Here is a 13,440-nt window from a genome sequence, read left to right on the forward strand (position 1 = left end):
GTATTATGTCCCAATCCATTACATGTCAGGAAATTGAACGAAAAACCTGTGTTCTAATGGATCCAATGTAGTTATTATCAATGGTGGAAGAAGGACTCTGTTTAAAGTGAAAGGCCTGTCTTCAAAATGTTACTTGAGTAAAAGTACAAAAGGCATTGGCATCAAAATATACTTAAAGTACCAAAAGTAAAGGTACTAATGTTTGAAAACAGCAGATCTACAAGCTCACAACGCGTCGCGATGCTGTTTGGTGATGTCATTGTGCGCGCGTTTGTGCGTGTGTGTGTGTGCATGCATAGCCTACCCCTCACACCTGTCTAGGTCCACAGGCTTCAGCCGCAAGTGTTGAAATGTGGTTCAGCTTTAGTTTAGCTTGAGGCTATATTTCCAGATGTCACTGCTGTAGGGGATGATGAACATAAATGAGATGATAGTCACTGCGAGACCTAACCGCATTTCTGCAAGGAAAATTGTATAGTCTTATGTAGAAATATGGTTGTGTACCGTTTTGTGTGTTTTTCCTCCCATAAGGTTCCTTTTAAGTCGAAGAGTGTGTTACGTTTTGCCTTTACTTTTTGAACCACTGGTCTAGAGTTTGCATCGAAGTAAATGATCTGGTGTCTCCAAGCCCTTGACTCTGTGGTGGTATCTCTCTCTCCGTAGCTGATGAGGAGAAGTTGGACGAACGAGCCAAGCTAAGTGTGGCAGCCAAGCGGTCACTCTTCAGGGTAAGGTTCAACACCAGACAACAGGTCTAACCTTTTGACCTTTCATTCCGTTTCTCTCTCTGACTCACACACACACACACACACACACACACACACACACACACACACACACACACACACACACTCTCGCACAGTCCCCGTCTCCCTCTGTCCTTATACTCACGCACAATCACTGTAAAAAGCGCATTCCTCCACTTTGACTCTACACTTCATGCTAGACAGTGTTAGTGTAAGCCCAGAGCAATGTTCCACTCCAAGACACTTCAAAGTATCATTTTCACTATAACTGCCCTATTGACCGATAGATCGTCTCTAAAATTTGAGCCTTTGACACCTTGACTCTTTTTTGGTTTTCATATTGGAAAAAAACTCTGGTTTTCATTAGAGAAAACGGTCAGATTAGACAGACGTGTTCCACAGCAACAATGGTCTAAATGATAAGCGATACTCACCTTTACTTTAGAATGCATTAAAAAAAGGAAATAAATCTCCCTAGAGGAAAGATACTGCTTCACTTGGTTTGGCCCCATAATCACTAATCCTAAATTCAAGGGTAGAAATGGGTAGACAAACATTTGTCCTGCACGGTAAGTGTGAACAAAAGAACACAAATTATTCAGATTTAAACATGTAACAATGTACCAATACATAACTGAAACCAAACCTTGTTCTCTTTACAAACAGAAAATGCAGTAAAATAAAGGCAAAAAGCACAAAATGTTTAGTTGACGAAACAAGCATCAGTTGAAACCATGAAAGGGACATTTAATTGTCAACGCCTGTCCAATTACTGCTAGTCAAACTCAATCATCGAACTCCGCTCTTACCCTCAATGTTAATAATCCTCTAATACTCCAAAACGCTGCGACTATCTCCACTACTGAAATATCCCTTCTGACTCACTGCGAGGGGAAATTGATTTGACATTCTTAACGATTTTCCATATCCACCCCGCCACTCCAGGAGTTGGAGAAGAGCTTAGATGGCGGAGTTCCAAAGCCGCGATCCAAGAACGCGGCGGTGGAGAGGAGACTGAGACGGGCCCAGGATCGCTCCAGAACCCAGCCCATCACCACCGAGGAGGTGGTCATCGCTGCCACGTAAGCCTCTGCAATGTTCTCTTCTCTCCACACCTTCACACGCATTCAAACTCCCCATTGCAGTTAGAACTGCGTAGTCTTGACGACCACGCAGACTTGAGCAAAGGGTAAAATTTGATATAATATAGGAATTTAGATATCATGTTATTTAGACAGATGCTAGGTTAATTGTTTACCTGGTATCCTATAGTTTCAATGTACAGATTATTATTTTGAAAGCATATTGTTTAGACTGATTCTAGGCACTACACTGGTTGATGTACAGTATGCGTTTACCTTGTCGCTCTGGATAAGAGCGGCTGCCAAATGCCTAAATTGTGAATTGATGTCAATAGTCATATTATTACCACACGTTTAGATCATAATGTTAATGTTGTGAGCCGCGTGACCACGTAATTATAATTCAAACCCGAATCTAATAGCACGGCGCCTGTGTCACATGAGTGAGACTCTCTCTCTCTTTTGTCCTTCAAAAGAGATGACCACACATGATAAATATTTATGAATGGCCTCATCAACTGTGAGCCACTATTGTGGTTGGACGGTTATGTTGAGCGCACCTCAGGTCCTGTAAATATTTAAAATGTCTGTCATCAAGCTCGAAGCTCCGTCTTCGGTTTCACACTTTGTCCGCCTGAAATCTAATCCCATCACTTTTTTCTTTTCAGTTCTGGATCAGAAGTGAAATTAAACATTATTTTGGATGACATTTTGGATCTATTGTCCAACTTGTTTAATCTTTTGTCGTTGTAGCCTGTAGCAACAGACCCATAGGACCACAATGGAAACAATCCCTCAGGGCTTTTTGTGTCATCCTTTTAGCATTATTGTATAACTGTACCTCTATACCTTTTGCAAACTGTTAAAAGGATCCCTGGCTAATAAGACAAATATGCCTTAATACATTATAATTGCCCTCTTTAACTAGAATAACAATTTTAAAACACCTTAAATATTTTATTCCTTTTAGAAACGGTTCATCTTTTACTCAAGAGGTCGTCGCAAGTTGATGATGTCATTTGTCCATGTGTGGTCTAGCTATTGAATTCCATTGCAAGACAGTATGTTTTTTAATTCCCTCCTTCATGTTTTTCTCGCCCGTGTGTCCTCTCTGTCATCGTCTGTGTGTGTGTGACTTTGTCTCTGTACTCGACTACGTTCCCTGTAGTGTCCCCCCACCCGTGTCACAAACAGTGACTATGCACACTGCTGTGGCACGCGTCCCTAGTCCCACCCTAGTCAGCAGTACTCTGCCCCCATACAGGTACATACATGGCACTATACATGTGCATGGGTTTGAAGGGTCCCACGCACAGACCCGAGTGACTAACATGACGACATTCACTCTGGAATGCGTCGTTGTTGTGTCTGAATGTATATGTTATCACATCTAAGCCACTTGCTGCATCGTCTTTGTGTGTTTGATGGTGTTACTGAGGCTTTATTATCCTGCTCAAAGTACTGGATGTTATCTGGATTGTTATCTGGAGTGGATTTGAGGGGGGTTTTGTTTATGTGTGGCGCCCTCGTGTGAGACTGGAGGGAACTACATGATTAAGACTGACTGAATGTCTTTACCGTTTTTTATTTTGCTACCAACTTATGTATTGATCCACCACCTCATGTACTTATACAAAAGACACTTTCTGATCCTGTTAGGGATCTTTTTCAGGTCTTTTGTTCTAATAAAGGTGTTTGTGGAGCATAATCGATCTATATGAATGGTCCTCCATAATGAATGCCTCGTAATAGGGGTGTGTGTGTGTGTGTGTGTGTGTGTGTGTGTGTGTGTGTGTGTGTGTGTGACCATGCAACTTACTTATGCCACACTGTTTGCATTGGGCATGTCTCACCTTGCATGTCTAAAGTGTTGACCATTGGGTATTGTTTAATGGCATCTTCCTGATGATTACGTGTTCTCCGATAGGCTCTATGCACAGCAGCCATATTATCACTTCGTTCACAGGTGTTACCAATGATACTAATGAAGGCTCTGTTCCATTTAGTGTAGCACAGTGGTTTCCACGACCCCCATAACTCTGAGAGTGTACAAATGGAACACACCCGTAAGGAGCCATGTGGACGCCCATGAGGGTCCCTGGACCCCAACTTTAGACCCACTGGAGTGTTTTCAGTGGGCCAACATGCACAATATCAGCACCCTGACTTTGTTTAACCAGAATGGAACAGAGCCTTCATTAGTATCATTGATAACACCTGTGAATTTATTCATAATATGGCTGCTGTGAATAGAGCCTATTGGCATTCATTGTTATCTTAGCAAAACCTTATTGACTGCCATACTGTATGCCTGCATGCCTCTTCCTGGCCTGCATGTGCTCATGTGTCTCTGTGTTTATCAGAAGTCTCGTGTGTGTCCCCCCATCTCTCTCCTCTGGTTGTCATTCCTCCTCCCAGCCTGCAGGCGTCCACTCAGCAGAGGTCGGCAGCCCGGGAGAAGGCATGGGAGGCCCGGCAGATCCAAGAAGCGCGGGAGGCCCGGCAGATCCAAGATGCCCAGGAGGCCAAGCGCTGCAAGCAAGCTTCCCCAGAAGAGGAGGAGGAGGAGGAGAAGAAAAACAACCGGGAGCAGAGCCAGGTGGTACCACCGGACGAACCTGACCTCTGCGCCCTCAGCCTGTCGGAGAAGATGGCGCTGTTCAACCGCCTCTCACAGCCCCCCATCAGGGTCACCCGAACCAGAGGGGACCTTCGCCAGCGCAGGGCCAACGCCCGCTATCAGACCCAGCCAATCACACTGGGCGATTTGGAGCAGGTAGGAAGAGCTAGATAAATGTTTTTACGACGGAACAAAAATTTAAAGGACCATACCATCGTCTGGCATTGACTGTGCCTCACAGTGTACTTGATATTACTGCTCACCTAAGCGCAAGTTGTTGTTTTTTTTGCTACAGTATTCAACACATTCAAAAATTCTGTCTGTATTTTAAAGTGAAAGAGTCTGAACACAGCCTCAGTGTGTGTGATTGTCTCTGCTCCAGGAGGCCTCAGACATAGACCTGAGTGATGAACAGGAGCTGTCTGACAGTGACAGCCCAGTAGAACACCTGCAAGTAAGCTTTCAGCCCGGTGTCGGCAATTGTGTGGCAGGCAGGTGCAAAGTAACTGCTGAACCACAGAGTCCTATACGACCGAGGCAATGACTGTATGCCTCTGTGGCTGTTTTACAACCACTTAAACCCTGTCTGGAAACAGGACATAAGTTAGCTCTGTACTTAGACCGTTCCCCCCCCCCCGTCCACATCAAATCTCTTCGCCAAAAATAGCCGATCTACAAGCTCACAACGTGTTGCAACTTGACACGTTGTGAGCTTGTAGATCTGCTATTTTTGGCTTATGTTCCCCCCCTGGAATATGGATGCTGCGGTTCAAGTGGTTAAGTGAGATGCGTAGTTTCGCAAAACCACTTCTTCAACCCTGGTACTTAGGGCACCCTAGTACTGCTGATTTTCTACAATACTGGGAAATTAATAACTTTACCTGGTGTCCTTCTCAGGTCTAATACGGTACCTGGATTCCCAGGGGGCTGGTAATCAACCTCAATATAGATATAGGATATACTGTAGATATATAGTAGCATCCCTAAAAAGTAAGGTCATCTTTTTTTTGTAAAAATGGGTGTTAAAGAAGTCTTTTTCTTTTAAGGGGGTGCTTAAAATAGTCTTTAGAAAAAGTATTTGTTTTGTTCTATAAGAAATATGGGGCATTCAAAGATGAAAAAGAGTCTTCCTCCAAGTCTATGAATGGACGGTTACATTTAAGCTCAGAAACACTATCATTCATAGCGTTAATTGTCTGGGTATTAAAATAGGGGGCATTATGTAATTTCAGCATGAAAAACATGGACGAGTGTGTCCCAGCATCCATCTACCAAGACATACAATATTAATCACCCCCAGACTGGGAAGTGGGATGACATTAACGTAACCCCCCCCCCCCCCCCCTGCTGGAGCAGGATTGAAAACCAGCAGCACTAAGGGGACCCTGAGGGCCACAGCTGAAGAACTCTTATCCAGGCAGTTACTGGCCCATGTGGAGTCTTTTGTGAATGCAGTGTATCATTGCATGGCCCGGCTTTTAACCCATTGAGACTGGGAACGCATCTGTGTCATTTTTAGATTTCTTTGGCTATTCAAAAATAGCAGATCTACAAGCTCATTGCCGCGCTATGAGCTTGTAGATCTGCCTTTTTTTTTCTTTTTTTTTAAAGCCAACATTTTTACTCAAATCTTTGCTTCTGGGGGTCCCTGGAACAAAATATTTTGAGATGGGGGGCCAAATACATATAATTTCGGGGGTCCTTGACATGAAAAGAGTTTGAGAACCACTGATATTATAGCAACATAAGTTTTTCAAAAAACTGTTAGGATTTAGAAGACATTTGTAGAATCCCCAGAAGCAAAGATTTGAGTTAAAAATGTTCGCTTTGAAAAATATATATTCAAAGCTGTGCAAAAAAAATCACGATTTTATATCAGATATACAAGCTCATAGCGCGGCACGGAGTGCCACGCTATGAGCTTGTATATCTGCTATTTTTGAATAGCCAAAGACGTTAAAATGACACGGATGCGTTCCGGTCTTAATGGGTTAAACGAGTGTGATTCAGTGGCACTTATGGCTTACCATGCGTACAGTCCTTCATCAGCCTGCTGTGTCATGGTGGGGACTGGTGCGTGGATGGATTATGGATGCTGCTGATGGCTGTGTGTTTCAGCCTGGCATGCCCATGAATGAAACCTCTGTGATGAAGGAGAGGGAACAAAGAGCAGTTAATTCATCATTCACCCACAAATGGGTATTTGTATTCTATTTGGTGTTCCACAGTCTCTGTGAGTGGGAAGGAGGAGGTCGAAAACAGACGCACGTAGGAGGCATAGTTTAAATGGCAGCTTTGTTAAAGCTTCGATAAACATTGTTACGGATTTGTACTTTGAATGTGTATAAAACAGACTTCTTTACAAGACTGGCATTTACACATGTAATTTACAGTTTCACTCTTTACACTTTTGAATGTGTACTGTATAGATAAAGATCTTTAAAAATGTTTTTGATTTTGATATTATCAATATATTGGCTCATCAACCCTATAGTAAAAAAAAATATTCTACTGATGAAACCGATGCAATGAACGAAAACCAGATACAGATGTTTTTCAGAAACAAAGACCAGAACATAATGTTTTCTGTGTTTTCCTGCCCATGCACCTGTCATCGCTCTGACACCTGCACAGGTGTCATTTTTTTTTGCTTGGAGATCTGATATTTTTGGGCAGCAGTAAGCACTGAGCAAATTAGTGAAACATACCGATTACCGATGTATGTCCACTTGCGCTGAGATGGATAGAAAGGGGAGTCCACCGCTGGAACTGTCTCTAAAACGGTTTTGTTGCAAGGAGTTGCATTGGTGTAGACTAGTGGCCTTAAGACCTGGCGGTAATTAAGACGCGCAAAATTGGGCCCAAGGTTTCTGCCCAACAGCACTGATATAGATAATCACCCACGTATTCGTCATACGGTAATCCAGACTATCCAGTCGAGGGCCAGTTTATTACGATAACAGTACCGTGTCCGAAAGCAATGACAAATGCCAGGCGATAATTTGTACATCACATAATCATAGTCTTATGTATTCTCAAAGACAAGAAAATAGCATTTGATCAACACTTGAAATGAATTAATAGATGTATTACTGTCAACAAGGAAGTGCCTGGTGAATGAAATAGTCCTTCCACTGGAATTCCCCGTCAGTGTGGGGAGGGAGTTGGCCAAGAACACGGCAGGTGCTGATGCCTTGACCTTGCTGGTATGCAGCCATTCTGTGAACCTTAGAAGGTCAATGTTTTCTGCAGTTTTGGTTCCTTTGTGCCCCGTTGAATTCCAACGTCTTCTCTGCTGAGAATTCTGTCTCACTATCCACAGCTACTGTGTCGCCAGAGGTGACAGTTGATTGTGCAGTGGCACAAGCTAGTGGCACAAGCTAATCATTCCCTCACACAGGGCAAATTACAGCTGGGTATTAACACATCGGGTGCCAGCGTTTTTTCATAACAACTTACCGTGGGTGCCAGCATTCTCCCATTGACTGCGCTTTGCTGTTTGTTGTTTCCGCGTGCGTTACAAGCAAATCCACGCAAAAAAAAGCATCGATTCATGTTCTGCCATGAGCCTGGCTACAGGCTGGAACCATAACATCCCCTCGCGGGTTACAACGGGGGGGGGGAATCGCGCATCGCGCATGACCGTTTTTCCCCACAGGAAACAGATTCGGAGATATAGGCGTTTCAAAGTAGGAAATAGACAGGAACCGGATGGGGGAAAAAAAGTGTTTCCGTTGAGCGATCTGGCACTTCCTTGGCAGGATTACAATGGGTGCTCCCAGAGCTGCTCTAGCCCCGCCCGCGCGGAGAAAAACGAAAAAAACAAAAAGACTGAAATCACGGTTCAGACCGTGTTCGGCACCGAAGCTTCGGAACCGCCACTAAGTAAACACACGGTTCAGACCGTGTTTGGCACCCGATGTGTTAAATTAAAAAAATCTTAGCCAAAATTATTTTTTATTCCTAATCAGTTCCAAAACTTTGTGCCCAGAATGCAAGAACCAAAGTCTGTTTTGATTTAGAACAGAACTGCTAGTAAAAGGGTTATGAACTTGCACTCTCAGAGTCTGCATTGGAGTCATTTGGCTATATCTGGATGCATTGTGCCCCGTTGGAGTTGTGTTTGTGTGTGTGTGGGGGGGAAGTGGGGTGCTGGCACGGCTTTTGTGACGTGGGCTACGATTGACCCGAGTGAACAGGCAGCCTTTTGATGCACAGGAAGTGCGGTGAGTCAGTCAGGCGGCGATTACTCAGCGTGATTCTGTGCCATTGTCTGTCTGCCTTTGCCTGGCCCTTTTTTCTGTGTTAGACAGGATGGCTCGCTGATTAGGCTGCTTCCACCTCCCCAAACTGACCCAGTTCTCTCTCTCTCTCTCGCTCTCTCTCTCTCACTCTCTCGCTCTCTGTCACTTGTTCTTTCTAACACTGTTACTCTTATTTTCGTTCTTACTCACTCTCCTCTCTCATTCTCTCTCTCCGTCTCTCTTTCTCCCGCTCTCTCTCTCCCTGTCTGCTACACACCACAGCTTCACAACGGAGCAGGTGCCAGGTTCGGCCACCACCTCCCTCCCTCGTCCTCTGCCTTGAGACCTGGAGGTACCGTCTCCACAGACCACGCCGGGGACATCCACCTGGCCCAGGTGGCGGCCCAGGCCGAACCCTCCCCTTTCCCTCACGGCAGCAGGCCTCTACCACCCCCTCAGACGACCACAGAGTGGAGGTCCCAGGGAGCCGTGGTGGACCACCAGGCCCACGTCAACCGAGCCCTACCCCAGGGAGAGGAAGCCGACCTGGGAGGAGGTGGGAAGAGGAAGCTGCCCTCCCCTGAGAGCGCGGTGCGGCAGGCCCCTCTCCCTCACCCCCAGGCGGGACGACTGAGGGGAGGAGGAGAGGAGGAGGAGGGGTGGGAGGAGCAGCAGCAGCAGCTCAGGGGGCGGACCAGGGGGAGGGCGGACGGAGCCGTGTACGGCTCAGAGAGCCAGCCGCTCGCGGACAGACAGGAGACGAGAGGCCAGCGGAGGGAGAGGCATTCCTCGCAGGAACTCCATTACCCAGACACCCACAGGAGCAGGGCGGTCACTGAAGGTAAGCATTGTCAGACAGGTGGGAGAGAGGTGGATGGATTGAGTTCGGTGACATCATCCGCTGTTATTGTGTATTCTACCAGCTAACTTACCATCAGTCAGAGGTCACACCTCAGTGTCATACCCATCTTTCTTTCTCTCTCTATTCATCTCTCTTATCTCCCTCTCTGTTTTTACTGTCGTAATCTGAACAAACTGAACTAGCTGAATCTATTTAATGCAATTTTACGCTACCTTCAGGAAAAAAATGCTAGTGTCAAAACTGTGTGTATTTGATTAGTAGAGAAAATAGCACTGTAGCCTTATATAGCCTGTATTTATTTATAGAGTAAAGCAAAGTATCACTCTCGCTGTCAAGTGAAAATGACAGACAACAGCTACTATCTTTCTTAAAACCACGTTTCCTGTGTCTTCTGTGAGAACGTTTACACGGCAGGTTGCGGTTTGTGGTTGCAGACGTGACTTAGAGTCCCATCCTAGGTTTAGTCTGTGTGCACTGGCCTGTCGGGCTTGTCATTAAGCATGACACAGTCGGATGAAATATGTCACACGCTAGGGAGAGGGCTAATTCTGTCCTCCACACTTTGGCGAGTGGGGAGGGACAAAGAGCGGGAGAGAGGTTGAGAACAGTTTAACCACCGTTGCTGTCTCACAGGGCTGTGAATTTGCATCCCTACCTCTTTATAAAAAGAAAAATGGTTGAGAGCTTCTTGGTGAGAAAAGGCTTCCCATGCTGCTCTATGTGTGCTGCTGAGGGTGTGTTTCTGTGCGTGCGTGTGTGTGTGTGTGTGTGTGTGTGTGTGTGTGTGTGCGTTGGTGCTTCAACCTGCTGTTAGTCTAGGTTTATTGATATACTGTACTGTTATCATTCTCTTATCATTCTGTCTCATTCTCTCTGTTTGTCGCTTTATCTCTGTCTCTCTCTCTCTCCACCTCTTTCTGTCTCTCTCTCTGTCTCTCTCTCTGTCTCTCTCTCTGTCTGTCTCTCTCTCTCTCTCTCTCTCTCTCTCTCTCTCTCTCTCTCTCTCTCTCTATCTCTGTATTACGCTCTACACTCACAGAGCTGCAGGAGTCCTCTAGGGCAGCATCGGGTTCACCCAGCAGAAGTGTGTCTCAGCCTGCAGCGCTGGACACATACATCGACGGCATCGGACAGGGAGACGAGATGACAGACGCAATGACAGCCCGACAGATGTCCATCAAAGACAGGTGGGCCTCTTTGGGTGTGTCAGCAAAGCTTCAATCAGCCTGAAGCTTGTAAGGAGTTGTGTTTTTGTTTGTTTGTTTTTTACTCCAGAGAGAGAGAGAGACTGAAAGTAATTTTTAAGATGTGTATTTATAAATATGAGTTTTACTCTTTCAGTTACCATTATTATTTGTCCCCCACCCGACCTGTGCGGGGAACTATACTGTAGGTTTGCCTTCCCGCCGTCCTTCTATCACTCTGTGATCTCACAGAGCATATCCTAAACCAGTGGTTCTCAACCAGTGGTCCGGGGACCACCAGTGGTCCTTGAGGGGGTTCCAGGTGGTCCCCAGCTAAATGATGGAGTTGGTAACCAAATTGGACCCTTATTAGATCTTTATCTCTTGAGAGCGTAAAATGTTTTTTACGCTCATTTTACGCTCTCAAGAGTTAAATTATTGTTAAACATCTGCATTACTTAAAGAATTGTTATTTTTGATCAATGTTTGCCTGTTATCTCTCCTATGGTACCAACATCAATACAGCATGGAATTCTTGGGTCTGAGAGGCTAAATCTCATCAAATGGTGGTCCGTGGCTCAATGCCGAATGAATAATGGACCTTCATATGAAAAAGGTTGAAAACCCCTGTCCTATACCAGATGACCAAACGTACAGTATTTGGTTAAAATCAAGTTAAGCAGTGTGTGGTGTACCAAAAAGTGGGACACTGTGAACCTAAAAGCCCAATCACTGCTTTTCCTCGTGGGGGACTATGGATTGTCCTGCAATTGCCTTGTTATTGCAGCTGTTTAGATTAATTAAGTTTCTCAGTTCATTCTGCACTGCAGTAGACCAAAAAAACAAGGCTTCGCTCGAACAGGAGGCTGAACCTCCACCTCAACTCTTCTCGTGAGAAGTAGGTTAACAGGAGAATGAGAAATTAATCACAATGATAACAAACCGTTTAGTTTTATTGTACGTTGCTGGCAGGAGGAAGTCTCAGTAATAACGGTCAGTAACAGCATGATGGAGCATTTTGTAGCAGGGAACTGGAATGGATAGAACAGACTTTCCATTCCAACATTAAATGCTGCTTGTGCTTAGTGCTATAGTAGGATGGAAAGAAGCATTGATTAAATATTTGTGACATTTGTGTCCATTAGTTGTTCCATGGGTAATTATTCTGGTCTTTTCACTTTTTCATTGTCATGCATTGCATGTCACTGCAGTTGTCATTTCTACACGTTTGGATTCTATTATAGTTCTATCCTGGACCCATGGGAGCAGAGAATCTGGGTTAGCTTGTCTATTTGCCTTATATGCTGCTGTCCCTTAAGAACACTTCAAATGGAAATTGTGTTTAGTGGTATATTGTTAAAAGGGTTAGTCCACTGTGCTTTTCATGATCTCTGTCGTGTTTGCTGGTATACTAATCAATAAATCCTCAACTGGCTGTGTTGGATTTAGCTGCTCATGCACCAGCATTGATTATAATAAGTACAGTTATGTCATCTCAACAATGTTACCAAGCACAGTTTGCTGGCTGAGCTATTAAGCTACCCTCCTCTGGCTGCACATTGATTGATGTAATGGAATTGCATCACACACATACTGCACACACAGACACTGTTTTTTGCTGCCCAAATACACATTACATGCACCTAAATGTCTATGTCTGTGTAACATACTGGTCTCACATCTCTCACATTCTTTCATGGTGTTTTCATGTGCTAATAGCTTTCTCTGTGCGCAACAAACCCCCTCTTACAGCTCTCTCAGATTCAGATACAGCTGGCTATGTCCAGTCAATGTCCTTTTTATCCTGTCTTTTGGTACAAAACGGTCAGAACAGCATGTCCCCTCACTGGGACACAGTGAGGCGGTTGTAAGATGGGGAGAGAACCCATCAAAACATGTGTCCCCCTCCCCTGATTCTCTTCTGTTCAAGCTGGTCTGCTTCCCACTATTAAGAATTAGTGCTCAATAAGTGACCCTCTGTTCTTTATGCAAAATGTTTTAGTATGACCGTCTGTGATCCTCACCATGCATATTCATCATACTGTATGTAATCACATTTTACCACTATACAGTAGTGCTTTAATCATACCATTACATCTGGGGATCTTAAATGTTTTCATCTTGATGCCAAAAGCTAAATCTGGCATCTATCGCCATGGGACCCAAATTCACAAAGATACTGTACTATGTTCTATAAGCACATATAACTGGGTATTGAAATGTCCATATAGGATGGATTCATAATTCTAGTAATGGACTCAATATTCTAAACTATAAGGCTTAGTACTGTAACCAGTAGCATACTGTTTTACTGTTAAAGCCTTCTATTCTATGTGTGATAGATATAGATATAGATAGATATATATAACATGCCAAAAATAGGAACACCAAGCTTAATGTGGTGAACTAGTGTGTAGGGAACAACCTCCTATTCTGGACAGTAAAATTGAAGGGACCTGAATGAACTGACCGCACACTCCCAGCTCCAGTTACACTGACTGACATCTCCAAGTGATGTCTGGTGTAAACGTGCTCATGTGTCACTAGTGTTTAGCTATATTCCAGACGTTCGCAGTATTTGTAAGCGTGGCTGCTAAATGACACGCTTGCTGGCTCTGTTTAGCGTCTAGTTGCTTCACTGCAGAGAGTCTGTGGACACGCTTGTTAGAAACCAAACTGGGAAGACCCTGTTCTTTGTTCAC

At 44.5% G+C, this 13,440-nt stretch overlaps 1 protein-coding gene across 25 annotated transcripts in view; it reads left to right on the top strand.

Annotated features, from left to right (window-relative positions):
* svila (supervillin a) overlaps positions 1–13,440 on the top strand; it is a 99,314-nt gene that overhangs the window by 54,630 nt on the left and 31,244 nt on the right. For 21 of the 25 annotated variants that reach the window (XR_014600150.1, XM_084048955.1, XM_084048956.1 and 18 more), the window contains 7 exons: positions 664–728; positions 1,692–1,828; positions 2,997–3,092; positions 4,247–4,604; positions 4,831–4,902; positions 8,975–9,533; positions 10,594–10,741. Coding sequence is in view for 24 of the 25 variants with exons in the window: in XM_084048955.1 (XP_083905081.1) it covers positions 664–728; positions 1,692–1,828; positions 2,997–3,092; positions 4,247–4,604; positions 4,831–4,902; positions 8,975–9,533; positions 10,594–10,741 (1,435 nt within the window). In the remaining variant the exon portion in view is untranslated. The remainder of the gene's footprint in view (positions 1–663; positions 729–1,691; positions 1,829–2,996; positions 3,093–4,246; positions 4,605–4,830; positions 4,903–8,974; positions 9,534–10,593; positions 10,742–13,440) is intronic. The other 4 variants (XM_084048951.1, XM_084048959.1, XM_084048964.1 and 1 more) reach the window with 3 other exon arrangements.

The sequence above is a fragment of the Gymnoscopelus microlampas genome, assembly GCF_963454915.1.
Source record: "Gymnoscopelus microlampas genome assembly, chromosome: 22".
In the NCBI taxonomy this organism is placed as follows: Eukaryota; Metazoa; Chordata; class Actinopteri; order Myctophiformes; family Myctophidae; genus Gymnoscopelus; species Gymnoscopelus microlampas.